Source organism: Cuculus canorus, chromosome 1, assembly GCF_017976375.1.
Source record: "Cuculus canorus isolate bCucCan1 chromosome 1, bCucCan1.pri, whole genome shotgun sequence".
Classification (NCBI taxonomy): Eukaryota; Metazoa; Chordata; class Aves; order Cuculiformes; family Cuculidae; genus Cuculus; species Cuculus canorus.
The window spans coordinates 201,265,800-201,283,093 of record NC_071401.1 but is presented as its reverse complement, the minus strand read 5'-3'; the positions used below and the strand labels follow the sequence as shown (position 1 = coordinate 201,283,093).

General features: G+C 44.1%; 1 protein-coding gene across 1 annotated transcript in view; it reads right to left on the bottom strand.

The window, feature by feature from the left end:
- Positions 1 to 5,011: 5,011 nt before the first annotated feature.
- The window catches only part of CCDC3 (coiled-coil domain containing 3), a 41,553-nt gene continuing 29,270 nt past the window's right edge, over positions 5,012 to 17,294 (bottom strand). Inside the window, exon 3 of the mRNA XM_009569049.2 lies at positions 5,012 to 7,660. Coding sequence (XP_009567344.2) covers positions 7,385 to 7,660 — 276 coding nt within the window. The 3' untranslated portion in view covers positions 5,012 to 7,384. The remainder of the gene's footprint in view (positions 7,661 to 17,294) is intronic.

Below are 17,294 nucleotides of genomic sequence, written 5' to 3'. Positions count from 1 at the left end.
TCTTGCCTTGCCGCGTGTTAGGAGGGCAGGATTCTGATAAACCTAACTTTCAGAGGGTAAAGTCAGCGATCAGCTGTCTGGCACTCAGATTCATATTTGTTGGAAACTTTCTACTCAGTTCCCACCTAGTCTAAGACCTAGGTAATTTCAAGCAGAACTGCAACTCCTACATACTTCATTTCCAAATAAAATGTGGCAAGACAGAACCCACTCTGGATCCTGGTACCAAGGTGTTTGAAGGGTCCAAGGCGCATGTCAACATGGGTGGCTGCAGACCAGTCCAATGGATCTGCTTGCCTTCCCTGCCAGCCAGATGAGTCAAGCAAGTTGGATGCCAAATACCCATATGCCTGAACTAATAAGTGGTTTTCTGCTAGTATTTGCAGGCTAGTTTGGGGGCACAGCACCAGCTGAGGCCAAAGAGTACTGCCCAACTCATGGTTACAGGATTTTCCTTGATCATCAGTAGTCTTGTGCTGCTAACAGAGTATCTCATGTCTGTTCTTAATAATGTTACTGATTTTTCTCAGCAATTCAAAGTCCAGTTTTGAAACCGTAGCCACACCTGGTGTTTGGACACCAGGCGAAAGGTTTTAGTGAACTTGGAGGGAGCAGGTTGAATGCTCTGGCTTTTGCTCAGTCCCTGGGTTGCACTGCCCACAGCATCCCATGCTTCCCTGAGCCTTCTCTGGGCTCTCACCATCTGCCAGTCCTCTGTGGGTTGGGTTCTTAAGCAAACCAGTTCCTCCTCTCGCCCCACTGAGATGTCACTGACACACAACTGGGTCTTCACCACATGGGGACCATTGGGGTCCCTTACACAGACCTCAGATGAACAGTGCGTGGGCAGTGGCTCTCCCTTTCCCAGGAGTCCCATCCAGGTCCAGAGGGCCACCTCTCTAAGACCAGTTCTGGCCCTACAAGTACTCCAGCTCCCATGTCTCTTGTGTAGCTTCTCCTTATCTCCTCCCAGAGCTTACGAAAGTATCCCCATCCTCATGGCACCTCCCTGCATGCACAGACAGCAATCACCCCCCAGCACATGCCCCAGTTCCAGGGCACTGCAGAGGTGTCTTGGAAATGGAAATGCAAAAAAAATCTGCTTTTATTTGTTTCACATGGGCTGTCTATGTTGCCATCCTTGGCAGCTCAATTGTCTGATTGGCTTGAAGACCCAAGACAAGCTCATGAATTTTCATCAAGGGCATTCACTACAGTTGTAGCCCTAAAACACTGTAAAGGCTTTGCTGAGCACACGTGCATTGCAAAACCAAAACATTTCAGAGGCTTCCTGCTGATTTTTTAGGGGCATTGGGGTATAAAGATGCGAAGGGACTTCTGCCAATCTTTGTGACAGTTCCAAAGTGGGAGTTTGCCAAAGAAAATGTCACTTCACTGATTATATTTAAACATTGCAAAATAATTATTCCCCACTGAACCACCTTGTTCTGAGAAACTGCTCCATGTTTGTGGAACACTTCGGGAAAAAGGAAAAAAAACCCTATTCATGAGACAGACAACCAGCAGGGGAGATGCCAGTAAGCACAATTAACATTAACCAAAGCAGCAAGAAATTGCTAAGACGCTCTCATCAGAAGAAACCATCAGGCACCTCAGGAGTGGTGTGATGCCACCAAGCCCATCTAATGGAAAACCAATCAAGCTGTAGAATCACAGAATCATTAGGATTGTAAAAGACCTTCAAGATCATCAAGGCTGATCGTAGATCTAACACTTCCAAGTCCACCCCTAAATCATGCCCCTAAGCAGCATCTCTACACATCTTTTAACCTCCAGGGATGGTGACTCAACTACTTCCTTGGTCAGCCTGTTCCAGTGCTTGACAACCCTTTTGTGGAAGAAATTTTTCCTAAGATTGCTCTGCTGGCACAACTTGAGGCAATTTCCTCTCATTCCATCACTTGTTACTTGGGAGAAGAGACCAGCATCCACCTCACTACAATCTCCTTTCAGGCAGTTGCAGAGAGTGATGAGGTCTCCTCTCAGTCTCCTTTTCTCCAAACTAAACAATCCCAGTTCCCTCAGCAGTTCCTCATAGGACTTGTGCTCCAGACTCTTCACCAGCTTTGTTCGCTTCTCTGGAAATGCTCCAGCACTTCTACATTTTTCTTGTAGTGAGGTGCACAAAACTGAAAACAGTTTTTGACGTGTGTTCTCAGCAGGTACTGTACAGGGAATGATCATTTCCCTACTCGTGCTGACCATAACATTCTGACACAAGCCAGGATGCTGTTGTCTTTCTTGGCTACCTGGGCACACTGCTGACTCATGTTCATCCATCTGTCAACCAGCCCAAGTTCTTTTCCACCAGGCAGCTTTCCAGCCACTCTTCCCTAGGCCCGTAGCATTGCATGGCATGACTCAAGTATAGGATCTGGCACTTGGCCTTGTTGAACCTCATCCCGTTGGATTGTCCATCAATACGGATTGTCCAGATCCCTCTGTAGAACCTTCCTACTCTCAAGCAGATTAACACTCCTGTCCAATTCAGCGTCATCTGCACCAAATCTTGACCCGGCCAAAAGATGGTTCCTTGGAAAGACAGCATCACTTCTGCCGCACTATACCAGATATAAGCTCCAATGCCACCTAAGAAATCCCTGTTGGGATTACTGGATTTTCCAAGCAGTTGATGCAATTGGAGCCAGTGATCCCTTCCAGCAGTGCCACGTATGCTGGAACATGCTGTCCTGCTCTCTGTTTGCTTTAGGGGATTAGGAATATGCCTAACCCAAACACATGTTGGAAACAATATTTCACATGCAAAGCAGTCTGGTGTGGAGGGAAATAACAACATTTCTGTGATTAAATTAAAATAATTGGGGTTAAATGGGGAGGAAAATGAAATTTCCCTGCAATTACTTGGATTTACTATAAGAAAGAATGTCTTACCTTGTCAGTTTTATCTGCTCTCCACAGTTTTCCCTTTATGTTTTTTCTCCTAGTTTTAGAAATGAATTTGGGCTCCTTTGCCTCGTTAATGAGAGATTACCTAAGTTGGCGAGAAGTTTTGTTTATCAGAAATGGGCTTTACTGATACGGCTCTGAAATATCAATTTATTCTTCTGTTCCAAAACTCCCTTCTGCTAAAACCGAAACATAATAACATGGTTATTTCCCTAAATTATTGTTCAAACATACGGAAGTCACCCTCTTCTCAATACTTTTGACACTAAGGAGCAAAGAAAGATGTTAACATTGTCTGATCTCCATAAATCCTGCTTTTTTATATGGTTCTTCCAGAGCTACCCAGGTAGGGTTGTTAAACCAGGCTGGTGAAATAATACACCTGATTTGATAGACTTTGCTCTATAAGCATCCACTTTAAAAAACAAAAACAGAAAATCTATTCTAAAGTCTAAGGACAAAAGGTGTTTTTTTGGATCCAGATCAGCTTCTGAAATATCCACTTTAGTTCTGGTGAGACACACAAACCTTGCTCAAGCTTAACCAGTGACTGGGACAGCAGAACAGAGACACAGTGGTGGTGGTGAAAAGAAGACAATCCCAAGATTTCTCCTCTCTTGATTCCCTCCATAATTCTCCCCTCTTTTCTTCAGCACAAAGTCCTGGAAAACATAGTTGCTTGTCGTATGATGCTGTATAGTTTCTGGATTTCCCTTGTTGCCTCTCACTGTGCATTTCCTATTAGACACTTTTTGAGACTGGGAATAACTGCACACTGCATTGCAGAAGTTAACCTCACACTTAACACTGTAATGATAGTCCCTTGCCCTTTCCTAACAATTTCTACCACTTCACATACCTTTTTGATTGCAGCTAAGTGTTGAGCCTATGTTTGCACAAAATGATATGGTATAACTTCTCTATCTTCATGATACTACATTGATACAATTGATTGCCTAATTGACCACTAATTGTATACAATATTAGCTGACTAATGCCAGCTTAGAACACCTTTTTCTGTATGAAAAGATAGAACTGTTTTTCTTTTCCCCCATTAATATCTTTTTATATTACCTATATTGCATTTCACTTATTTGCGTTGTCAACCACTCAGCATGACTCAGCTAAGTCTACTCTTTGTTACTGTTCATACTCATTTGTCCTTGCAATTTTTTACTATTCATTTTCCTCTTTCCCTTCTTGTCATTGTCTGGATCCATCGCAAAAAACTTATTCGTCTCTGAGAGCATCCCTAAATTTCTCCATGGTTAACACAGATGCCAAAAAGCCCCTCTTTGCCTCCAGTTCTGACTTCATCTGCTCTGGGAACCCCTAGCGCTGGCCCTGCAGACGTTCTGGCAGCCTTCAAGCTCCTGATATGTTTGCAAAAGCAGATGTTATTAATTTGTAAAGCATCTTTGAACTTCTCATTTGGTGAGAAATTCAAATTCTGCCACACTTGATGTTGTCTCTAACCAACTGCTTTCCTCATTTGAACACTTCTGCTTTCTTTTTCTTGTTTCCTTTTTCCTTTTCCAGGATTTTTTGGGGGGTTTCTACAACATCCCTTGCCAACACATCCAGCTACGTCAACCTCCTCTGCACCTCTGCACCCCAGTCTCTCCTGCATAGCTCTTCAAGAGGAACATAATCACGCTATTCAAACTAATTCCGAAAAAGGCACGACATTTTGCCCTTTTTGTGGGTTTCCAGATGACCTGGTCCCTGAAATAAATAGAGTTGGTCTAAAATCAGTGTCTGGGTCAGGCCTTAAATGATGTATACCAACCTGAATGGACATAACCCAAATTCCTCTTCGTACTCATGTTTCCTGCCCATACAGCCTCCCCGGCCACTCTCTGGAATCTGTCACCAGCAGGACCAGGCAATCAACAGTAACACTTTAATAGTATTTTTATTTGGGCTTGGCATCCTCTGTTACTTGTTGAGAGAGTTAACTCGTGACCTGATCTGCCTGCCTGTCCTTATCTCTGGAAATGATCCAAAGTGAAGAAGGAATAAAAGGAAAATACTCAAAAGGAATCAACCTTTTTTTGGTTTCGTGCCCAGATGTGACATTCTGCGTTGCATCTGGATTTTGTATTTGGGGTTCAGTTTTGTGTTTTCTTTGCAAAGCAACAAAATTCTCACAAAGCTGACAAGGAGAACAAAATGGTTTACTTCTGTTGTTAAGCTAAAGAAGGGGGCAATAGGAAGAAAATTCCAATCTTTTCATCAAGAGACAAAAATATCAGCCAAAAGAAATAAGATTTTCAGCACTGTGTTTGGAAAATTTGTAAGAATAGCAAAGGTGCAACTATATTTACTATACTTTCTCAGCTTTATACAAACATCTATAAAACATGAATGAATACCAGAGGGAATATTTTTATGAACAAAAAATTAGAACACAAGCTTTTAATACCTATACCAGGGAAAACAGTTCATTTATTTAAACAGCAGTTTAGAAACCAGAAGCAAACCAAAAAGCATTAGTTACTTTCTTATGAATTTCAATTTTGGAGTTAAAATCTCTTGATGGCTTCTAGGGAAGCCTTAGGTTTGTAGTAATTCTCAGGAAACAGCATTGCTGACTACAGCACAAAACAACTCAAATTGTGCTGATTTGGTAGGTAAAGCCTTTGAAACCAGTGGAGCTTGTGGAGGAGTCAGAATCTTAAGAAATGCCAATGTTATTTCAAGAGGGAAAAAGAAAAAAAAAAAAGCTCTCTTTCCAAAGGAGCAAAACTGGAAGGTAATTAAACTCAGCAGCATCCTAGAAGCCAACACAAGGCTTAACTTCTGAGTTTAGCTTGGACTGAAGTTCATGGTTGAAAGCTGATACGGGCTTTTCCTAGCACAGGGATAGTTAAAGCACGGTCCATCCGGGCTGCAGCCTGGGTGTAATCTAATTCTGAGCGTTGAGAGACAGCATGGTAACCATGCAGCGGTCTGGTCAGAGAGAGTTAGAAGCAGAGTGGTGGTTTGCACACTGTTATTTCTGAGGACGTCACCTTTACCTTAACGATCATCTGGATCAGTTCACCTTGTACAAATCGGGTTTAGACCTGGCAGATTATCAGGGTTGCCCCGGCCTGGGCAAGGGCCAGCTTCCTCTGTCAAAAAGCACTTGGGCTTCACGCTTCGCATAAGAAAAACTGTTTTTAAAAGGGAAGAAAAATACAAAACCTCTTCTGCCTTGCTCTTCTTACAGCACCCTGTTATAAAGGAGGTTGGTGGACTACCAAGCCCCAAGACATGTTCTGGTACATCAACACAGCTGAAAACGTTATCAGCCACAGATACTGATGTCTTAACATATGCTGCTTGAGCAGAAGTCAGTTAGTAAATATCTAATAAAGGACACGATGGACTACTTTTTATATGAGATAATCAAGAAATGGGATTTACTTCATATTTTAAGAAATTAGACTATATCAAATGTGTAATAAAAATATTTTCTATAGGATTTTAAAATATATACATATATCAACTACCTTAATTTTTAATGCCCTGTTGATATTGATGTGGTCTCTACAATATCTAAGTGTAACTAAGTGAGGTTGCCCAGCAACCTCTGTTATACCTCAAACAGTGATTACAAAACTTGAAGCCTTGTCCACACTCTAAATTAAACCTGCTTGAAAACAGGATTTGAAATTGGCTGCTTGGCCTGATCGAGCATCCACTAATAGTCAGGCTAAGTTCACTTCTGACTCCAAGAGCTGGATTAGTTCCTAGACACAGTCCTCAAATGATGTGGTTTCCAAACCTGTCGGCTGGGCAATGATAAAGGCACCTGAGGGAGTTACTGAGCCTCTTGAGGCACTTCCTGGTAAAAGATAAAATATTAGCTATTTTATTTATAATATTTAGAGATATATAGAAATGGTCTTAAGACAATTCGAGCACATCTATACTTCATTTTGAAGAGGATCTCAAACTGACTGTGTCCCAGACATTGCCTTTGCTCAGACACCGGATGAAGACTTTAGTCAAGCTTAAGGGAAGTTGAGAGCTTAGGGGTTATGGTGGAGCAAAAAGCATTCATGCCTGCAATCTTCCTAAAGGATCTGTCTCCATGTATCCCCTGCCTACCCAGCCTGTTTGGAGGAGGTAAGTTGGCACCAGATCTTTCCAAGATGTCCTGTGTCAATAAGCCTGCTGAAACGGCACTTTCATCAAAGACAACCTAAAATTGGTGATGGAGATGGAGCCAGGTGAGGATAGAGAAGCACAGATTACAGTCTGGCCCTATGCCCACCAAGGACAGTTTGGAAATGACTTTCAGCTGTACCTCCAACACCCAGCCACTCTAGCATAGTGTTTAAAGCAAGTTCAGATTCATTTTCCATGCAAGGTTTGAAGCACAGTGTAGACAAGGTGTGAGGGCCAGATCCTGATCTAATGCAGGCAAAATTCGCCATTATCATTGGCCTGAGCGCTTACTCCTGCATTATACTTTAAGGTAGGTAGCATGGGAGTTCTCCTGCTTCAAAGAGTTAATATAGGGGATTTGACCACCTGCAGAGGAAAGTTTCTCGCTGAGCTTTCGGTTTATCTGCTCCATGTGCCTGGTGTTTTTCCTGGCTTGCCGGAGAGACCTCTTCACTTTCTTCACCCGATCTCGCAGCTGCTTGTTGCGCTTCTCCAGCGTCGCCACTTTCTGCTGCAGCTTCTTCACTCTGTCCTCCTCCTCAAACAGGGCTTTCTGGACTGAGGAGCACATAAGCTGAGGGGACAGCAGAAACAAAAGAGCAACAGGTGAGCTTTACACAAAAACTTATTAAAACAAGAGAGTTGAGCTTGTTTAGTCTACAGAAGAGAAGGATCCAGGGAGACCTGATAGGAGCCTTCCAGTACTTAAAGGGGGCCTGCAGGAAAGCTTGGGAGGGCCTCTTTATCAGGGAGTGCAGTGACAGAACAAGAGGTAATGGTTTTAAGCTGGCAGAGGAGAGATTTAGGCGAGATAGTAGGAAGAAATTTTTTGCTGTGAGGGTGGTAAGGCACTGGAATATGTTGCCCAGAGAAGTAATGGAAGCATTTCTGTGTTTAGATAAGACTCAAAATTGTAGATCTTAATGATACTAGAGATTCACGATTACTTTTATGAAGTGTTTTGACAGACCTGTCCAATCCCCTAAAGCTACATTGAATTTATGGAGGAAGACTGCCATATTTCTGGAAACTGGAGTCCAGGCCAAGAGGTGTCACTTTCAGAAAACTCTAGATTGGATTCAGCTTGGCAGCCCTTCAGAAACCTCAGATTTTGATGTGAACCTGCCCTTTGCTCTTATGCCAAGGTGTGAAATAAGAACAGCACCTGCAAAACACAGATTTGATTGGGTTTGCCTTTTCAAGAACTGAGTGGTCTTAAATGTCTCATTGTATAGGCATCTTTTGGATGCAACTCTAAAGGGTAAAAACTCAGCTGTCTCTAGGAGCATTCAAAATCCCATAACTTTAACAGAAGTGATTTGAGTCTTTGGTAGAAACCTGCCCCTACTGTTCTACCTACTACCAATCTATTGCAATATTGCCCCCAGAAGGATCAACAAGCTGTTGACATCCACTCATGCTTGTGGATCTTAGACAGAGAAGAAGTAAAGAAGACAGCTTCAAAAGTCCTGGACCTGCAGCACCACTAGGAAAGCTTCTCACAGGGCATTTTCAAATCTACGGTCCAAATGCAACACATCTGTCGGACAACTGTTCACCCTCTGCTACTTCATCCTGTGATGACCCAGAGGTCTATCTCATCTCAGCTGTGCGAGTGCTGTGTTTACAATCTCCTATTTCTGACTTGCTTCTTGCTTGTAGGTGCAGCAATAGGAATGGGATGAGAAACACCAGCTACAAAGGCTGCTAACTAGTTTCAGTGCAAAGGACTTGTGTTCCTGACACACAGTGTCACTTGGGACAGGATTCAGCTGCCTTCTTTTAAGCAGCTAGAAGTGAGACTTAGGTCTGGGCTCCTTTCTTCCCATTTCCACTATCATGTCCGCAGGGTGAGACAGCTTCCAGAGGATGATCCCGACCTCAAAGGGCAGTGGGAGAAATCCTATGAACACAACTCCCTCATTTCACTGGCTACAAAAGCACCAAGTTCCATGTTTTCTACCTGAGCAACATTTTCCAAGCAGAAGAAGAAGAGTTGCCAGGGGCTCAAGGACAGACCCACCATAAAGTTTCTGATCTACTGGAGCCACCATCAAAATCTATTTCTGCCCAGGGTGATGTACCTCCTTCCTTTTTTGTCCTACAAAAAGTATCCTGGAGTATTTTCTTGTGCAAATGGGACTTTCAGCCGATTGCTGCACTGTAAGGAAAGGCAGTGTCTTCTGCTGATTTATCTTCTACGTACATCTAGATTTTTTTAATGTGTCTCAAGCACTGCTGGAGTCTGGATGGGCTTTGTCTGGCAGAACATTTGGAACAGACAGGGAATCTAAATAAACAAGTAAATCCTCACTGTGATGATGAAGGATTACATGTTTCTTTCCATCCTACTTTGTAGTATTTTCAACAACTGAGAGTAGGGGAGGGAACCTGCTTTGATGAATAAGATTTTGTTTGCTTTGGAAACCCCCAGCAGCCAAAACCCGTGTCCAGTCAACACAAACACAGCAACTGCTTCCAGTCCCCATAAGGTCTTGCTTCTTGTATGAAAGGACTTCAGGGCTTTGATAAAAGGCAAATGCTTGCCCTCACTGTCCTCTCACTAGGGCTCTTTTATAAGTGCATTCTAGGGCGACTGGGAGCTCATGGACAGAGGGCCAGAAATTTCACTGACGAGGAGGGAATTTGGTTTTGATCACAGCTCGTTCCAAGTGCTATTTGAAAACAGCCAGCACATTGTGGCTTTTGCGTTTGCCAAGCCCTTGCAAAACCTCAAGCAAAACACTTTGTGGACTTAAATCCCTGCAAAGGAGAACACTGAGTTGGGAAAAGACGTTTGTTGGGAAGACAGAAGGTGGAAATTCTACTTCATGAAGGATTTCTTGCATTTTCCATTGATGCGGTGAGAGGCACGGCACAGAACCGAGTCCAACGCAGAGCAACAAACAATCCATGTGGGCTGAGATGCGAGGCTATGTGAACCTAATCGTGTCTCATCTGTCTGGCCTGGCTGGTGGGGAAATGGCAATATCTGGTAGCAGACATCAGGGATGGCATTAGCCTCATTCCAGAGGGATTCCCAAACCTTTTGAGGCTGGTCCTCTGTCAGCAGAGGTAGTCCAGCTCTACAGAGCCAGTCAGAAACTTCTCAAACACCATCAAAATGTTAGCCAGCTCCCCATAAGCTTATGTTGTTCCAATGTAAGGCACTCACTCTCCAGTCTGAAACCCACAGTTTAGCACTTAAATCACCTGGAGAGTCCAGAGAGATCACTGAAACACCACAGTTATAAGAAACTGAGGTATTTTCTGACACACAGCTTTGCTTACCAACAGAGCAGGCAATAGGAAGAGCCCAGCTTGATAATTGGATATCTGCCTGCAATTCAAGGACTACCAGCAGAAAAATAAACCCTTTGCCTTTTCTGCATGGGGAAAAATAATAAGGTGGAGTCCTCACATTCTCACCAGCTGGTTACAAACAGCATTTCTTACAGAGCTCTCCAGTGGCGATGATGTTTAAATGTGAGCACTGTCCTACCCTTGCTGTTACTGCTAGGGCTGAGGTTCACATGAATGCAACCAAATTATTTTTAATATGATGCTGAGAACTGTGTAACTGTAACAGCTATGAGCTCAGCACAGCCTGTGTAACTAACCCAGCTGCCGGACAAATGAGTGAGAAGTTAACCAGCACTTGGTTTATGTTGCTACTTGAATACCTGTTCACATTCAGAGGAGATATCCCTGCATTGCGCAGTCATTCCTAAAGAGAATATCTGCAGACAGGAATTTCACACCCCGTTTTGTCTGATCTCGTGCACCCATCAATGGGCACACTTTGCACTTGATGACCATCAAGATCAAACCACAGTCCAAAAGCACTGCTGAAAACTACAGAGAACTGGATTTTGTTTCTGGGAGTGGCCTGTGCTCCCATTGCCCATCACAGCTTGCTGCATCAGGCACATCAGAGAAAGTAGAGGAAGAGGAGCTGTATGAGTGTTTGAGGGATAATGAAATCTCCGTTCAGCTAGGTAAGTCACTGTGGAGCCAGTTCCACTTGGTGTCAGTGAAAGAAAGGACAGGGAAGGATGGATAGCTGACAACTCCTTTTCCCATAAGGTATCAACAGCAGACAGTTAAGCAACAGCTCTGCAGTGCAGCACTTAACATGGCATTTCCATGACTTCCATGGCTTCTCAGAAAAACTTCTAGGTTATTTTACTAGGTTTCCTTCAAAAGTTACATTGTCTAGTGACCCACTGTCCAGAAGAGTTGTTTGTTCTAGAGATCTCTGTCTGCATGTCTGCTTGTTCCACAGTTTTGTAGCCAGGCATCCTCAGCACTGTTTAGAGTCCAGAGCAGTAGCAGGAGATGTAACAAAAAAGGTAGCACAACAATAAGAGCCATACAGAATCATGGAATTGTTTAGGCTGGAATAAACCTTTAAGATCACCAAGTTTAACTGTAGCAAGTTTAAATGTAGCACTCCCAAGACCATTACAAAACTGTGTCCCTAAGCACCATATCTACACATCTTTTAAAAACCTCCAGGGATAGTGACTCCATCACTTCCCTGGGCAGCCTGTTACAGTGCTTGATAACGCTTTCAGTGAATGAATTTTTCCTAATTCCAATCTAAACCTGCCCTGGTGCAACTTGAGGCCCCTTCTTCTTGTCCTATCACTTGTTACTTGGGAGATGAGACCAACATCACCTCGCCACGCCCTCCTTTCAGGCGATTGTAGAGAGTGATAGGTTCTCCTCTCAGCCTCCTCTTCTCCACACTAAACAAACCCAGTTGCTTCAGCTGCTCCTCATAAGACTTGTGTCCCAGACCCTTCACCAGCTTCGTTGTCCTTCTCTGGATGTGCTTCAGCCCCCTCAATGTCCTTCTTGCAGTAAGGGGCCCCAAACTGAACACAGCATTCAAGGGGTGGCCTCATGAGCACCAAGTACAGGGGCACAATCACTTTCCTACTCTGGCTGGCAACACTATTTCTGGTACAAGGGAGGATAAAGCTCCTCAGGATTTATCTCAGACAGCCTGCAGCTGTTAAACTAAAAATTGAATACATTTGGTTACTTGTCTGAAACATCATGTCACAAATATACTTAGTTTTATATTCCACCACATCTAGATGATTTACAAAATCTATTCATGTGCCAAACAGATCAGCTTTGTAAGAACTCAAACTAATTTTTAGAGCTCCACACTGTAGGCATGCAAGATATTTACAAAACGCCCTAAACTGATATATCTATGCATTTGTTTGGCTGACAGACACACACATTTGCCTTCTATAAGCTTCATTTGAATGGGATAGTGGCTAGGAAACACCCCATGGATAAAGGTGCAGTGGTAGTATTCATCCACCACAAATCATCCATGAAAGGCTGAAGGTAGCGCTACAGAGCTCCAGTTGCTCAAAATCCAGCAGTGACACCCAAGCCTTGCCCTCCATCTAGCAAAGGGAGAGAAGTTGAGTTCCAGTTAGCTCCTTATGCCTGCTTTCTGTGGGCAGCACTGCTAAAAAGCATGTGAGACCCACTATCTAGAAGTCTTTAATTTCGTGTCTCCTAAATATATCTTTCACATCCAACTGTATTTTTGGACACCTAGATATAGGTTGTCATCACACAAGAGGTCTGTAGGAATGTCTTTAAATATGTGACAGTAAGACCTCATCTCTGCATGGACATGCTGTGGTTTTAGAAGAACTGAGCATGGGTCACTTTGGTTTCTTGCCCTCAAATCTTCCTCATGACCTGAATTGCTAACTGGAGCAGTGCTTAGCCAGGATACTCCCTCAGCATCCCAGACGCAGCATCAACCCAGCCCAACTTATTGAGACTTTCTGGTGGAAGAAATGAGACTGGAAATACAGGCCAACCACTGTAGTTTGGGAAGCACAGCTCCTGCTCTTTTGCTGAGACTCCTCTGCACTGCATCCCAGCCAGATCACCACATCCCCACACTGTTCTCCTCTTGCCCTTCCCTGCTATAAAACTACTCCACAGAGAAGGTAAGTTGCTGCTCTGTGCTTACCACTGCTCAAGTTACATAAAACATCTTAAGTCAAAATCTTACGCAGCACAAAGTGTGTTCCTCCAGCTCTGTTTGTCTCAGCACAGCAATAACTCATGAACTCTCCCTCAAAGGGCTCAGGAGCCAAACATAGCTCTTCATTTTTAATATAAATCTATCAGGATTTATTTTCCCAGCCCCTCCTGTGCTCTTAGCAAGATGAAGGGCTCTGTGTCCTGGAGAAGCTAATAAGCTCATACAATCCACCTCTCATGACTAGAGAGGTCCTCCTTGAACACTGCCTTGCCATGGCCAAATGGCATCACTTTCTCCTTTTGTTTAGCCCTTTTGGGTAGGCTACGTGGGAGCGAGCATGTTGGATGGAAAGACGGATGGTGTGGCGAAGGATAACAGGAGGGATCTGGCAGTGAAGGGTATTGGTTTTGGGATGGAGTGACTCTAACCTCCAGTTACTGTGAGTTTTCAGCCAAGACTAACACTTCTGCTAAAGTGTGGAAAAGCCCCTGTCAGCACTGTTAAACCATCATGTTGGGTGAAGAGATGGGGGCATGGCAGTGCTGCATTAAACTGTCTCTTCCTGCTGCAAGACAGCACCTTTCAGAAGTTCCAAACCAGGGTCCTGCGGGCAGACCCAGCATTACTGGCATTAATGGAGATAAGCTGGAACTTCACCCTAGGACTTCGTGTATATCACCAAGATGCATAAAACCTGGATAGAGAAAGAAACTATTGTGGCTGTTCTTATCTTACTTATCTTACTGAATGCTGGATCATCATTTGCCATGGGAAATATAAGCCTCCAATTCATTCAAAATACTAGAGATGGGGACTTCATTGGGGTATGAAGCATTGCCTGCAGGGAGCTTCCACCAGCCTACACCCACCTCGAGGTCTCTCAGCACTCTGAACCGTGATTTTCTTCCCCATTCCACTGCTCACTAAAGGCAGATTTTCACTTTAAACCGCCAGCCAAAGCAAGTCATCTCCCCTTTCACAACTGACATTGGAGAGGAATGGGCATGTCCAAGGGGATGCCTCTTCCCTCCCTTAGATACGTGTCTCTGGTGGACCACTTTTGAGGACCCCTCTCTGTTGGCTAGATAACTAGCTCAGACTGAGATGGATCCCACCCTGAGTCCCACAAAATGCCGGGTGGCATGACTGACTACCTGGGGCAGGTTGCAAAGGCTGCATACAGGTAGTTATTTTGGATTTTGGAGAACTTTGCCCTATAAACGGACCCGAATCTATGTCCATAAGCAACTGGGAGTCATTGAAAACAGCCTTGTTTGCTCCAGCCTGCATCAAACCTGCTGCTTGGTGGAAAGCCATCTCAAAGGTTTGGGAGGGCTTGACAGGGCAGCTCTTGGACGGTGTTTTGGCAGGTCTCTTGGGTGATGCTTGGCCCTGATGTCTCCCTCATTGTCTAAAAAGGGCCCATGTAACTGGAAAATATGAGCACTGTTTACAAGCTGTGACATAAGGCCCGAGTGCCAGCAGCTCCACCAAGACACTGACTCAGCACAGAGGATGGTTTACTCTCTTTATTCTTGCAATTTATTCTTTTTCTTCTGAGCTTATTTTCTTAATAATGATATGGAGCTGAACAACAGATCTTTTAAAAAGGATACTTCCCTGTGATTAAGTACTTTGAAAACCCAGACCTTCCTCTCTGGCAAGGTGTTTGAATCGCTGGTGGGTCTCATCTGCAGGCATCCATTTCAAAACCCCTCCCTTTGCCTTCAAACGTGCAGCCCTTGCACCCCTGCTCCCAGGCTGGGGGTGGTTTTAGAAGACACATGGGAATCAGGACGCCATTCAGGGCTGGTGAAAAGGCACTCAGTCCCAGTGGTCCCAAAGCCATATGTTGAGTATGTCCTCAGGCATTTTCCCAGACACTTTGACACTGAAGTCTGAAATGCTGCTGAGGAGGATGCAATGACAGTAAGTGACACTTGCACCCAGTTCCCTCTGCCAAGACTGGAGATGGAGATGGAAATGTACCCCCACAGTACTTGTATTGGTTACTGCCAATACCCAGGAAGGGATCAAAATCTTATTCCCTGTACTTGCAAAGGAAAAAAGGCAATGGTTTCACAAGAATAGAAATCATGCTAATCCAGAAGACAGGAAAGGGGAAAAAAAAGGTGTAGGGTATGAGCCAGGCCGTCTACCACAGGCACCTCATTTGTGCCAAGTGAGCAGATAAGTTAGTCCTGACAGTAAATCCCTAAATTCTCTGCCCAGGCTGTAGGAGACAGAAAATCTCCAGGAAGAGAAAAATAAATCAAGAGGGCAGGACCTCACTCTGGGGCATCTCCAAGTCTCTTTCCTCACTGACCACGCAAGCAGCAAGTGAGGCACACGAAGAGCCAGACAGCTGCTTTTCCCCATTGCTTTGAGGCAAAGGGGCTCCGTTCTCTCCTTGTTTCCTTTGAAAACGTTCCTCCAAGCGATTCGCCCAAGATACCACAGGAATGTAATGGTGGATCTGGGAGTGGAGCGGGAGTGAAGTCTCGTGTCTAAGTGGTTTAGCAGGAGCAGCCATCCTCCTCCTCGCCTGGCTGCAGCCACTGAGAGTTGGGCTCAGTGCTCAGCCCCATAACCTCGTGTTTTCTGCATTTTCAAAGGCTTCCCAGCCTTTGGCTTCTGCCTTGAGGTTGAACAGTGTATAGCCTCTGAGATGGGTCAGGTCTGGGGGAAGTGGAGAGCCTGGCAGTCATCCCACAGGTTTGGCTGTCAGGGACAGGTGGTGCCACTCTCCTGGCCTCTTTGTTGAGAACTATGTCACCTCCCTGACTCCCTCTACCAAAAATACCCACAGTGGCCAGTGAAATAATGAACCGTGGAGTGGCACACATCTCCATAGCATCCAAAAGCAGAGACAGCAGCCAGGACAGTGCTCCTCAATCTCTGCCCTTGTTACAGAGCTCATTGAAAGGACAGATAGCTCATAGACTCTGCAACACAGCTATTTGCAAGATACAAACTGCAAATACAAACCAAGGCAGCACCTGATCTGGTGCCTTCTAGGTACCATACCTAGGTGGTAGGTATCCCTGATATACCTCTGCTCTGTTCCTGGAGAGCATACAGGGCAGGCATGGATTAAGCTGCTTACTTAAAAGCTCAAAGAGGAGAGATTTAGATGAGATATTAGGAAGAAATTCTTCACCATGAGAGTGGTGAGGCACTGGCACAGGTTGCCCAGGGAAGTTGTGGATGCCCCATCACTGCAGGTGTTCAAGGCCAGGCTGGATGAGACTTTGAGCAGTGGGAGGTGTCCCTGCCCATTGCAGGCGTTTGGAACTGGATGATCTTTAAGGTCTCTTCCAACCTAAATCATTCTGTGACTATAGGTAAATGACACTGAACATTAAATGCACTACCCAGTGCAACTAGAGCTTAAAGGAAAATGTTTTGAGTAAGGAAAAAACATAAACATTTTTTCTGTTGCTAGAAGCAATTTAGGTGCTGAGAAGAAACATGGTTTTAAGTCTACTTTACAAGACAGAGAGCTTCATAGATTTCTGCAGTTTGTTAAGCCTGAATGCTGAAAATGACTGAGTTACTGCTTTTTCTCTTTTCCTTCTTTTTTTTCATTTCTGTCTCAGAGCTAGGGTTGCAGTTTCATCTGGGCTTCAAAAGTTTCTTTAAGAACCTTTTTCTTCTGTAACTTGTCCAGAAACTTTCCATTTCCACAGCTACCAAACTTTTCAAAACTTAATATCTACTTTAATTTCCAATTTAGCTTTTTCCCACCATTATTATTATCACAATAAAACTAATTAGGTCCGATATACCTGAAACTACTTTGCCAATGTACCTTACCTCAAGTGTATTGTTCTCCGACTGAAAGTTGCTGTGTTACCGTGTCTCCACCAAAACTTGTTTTACTTGGCTTGTATTTCAATCGGATTAGGTCACCATTCCCCCACACATACACACAGTGAATTAATTAAATACCAAGGAAGGGATAAAACCAGCAAGACCCATAAACAGAGTATTGTGTCCTTCCCTCTCACAGACGGGAACACAGGGAAACAAGAAACTGCTGATCAGAGCACAACAGCATCTTACGCTTTACTCCTGTTTATTGAAATGTTGATTTTTGAATGAGCTGAACTTACAACAGAAACTGCATTTAATTTAAAGGTCCTTTCAAATAGACAGGACACACCCTAGCGCAGGGTAG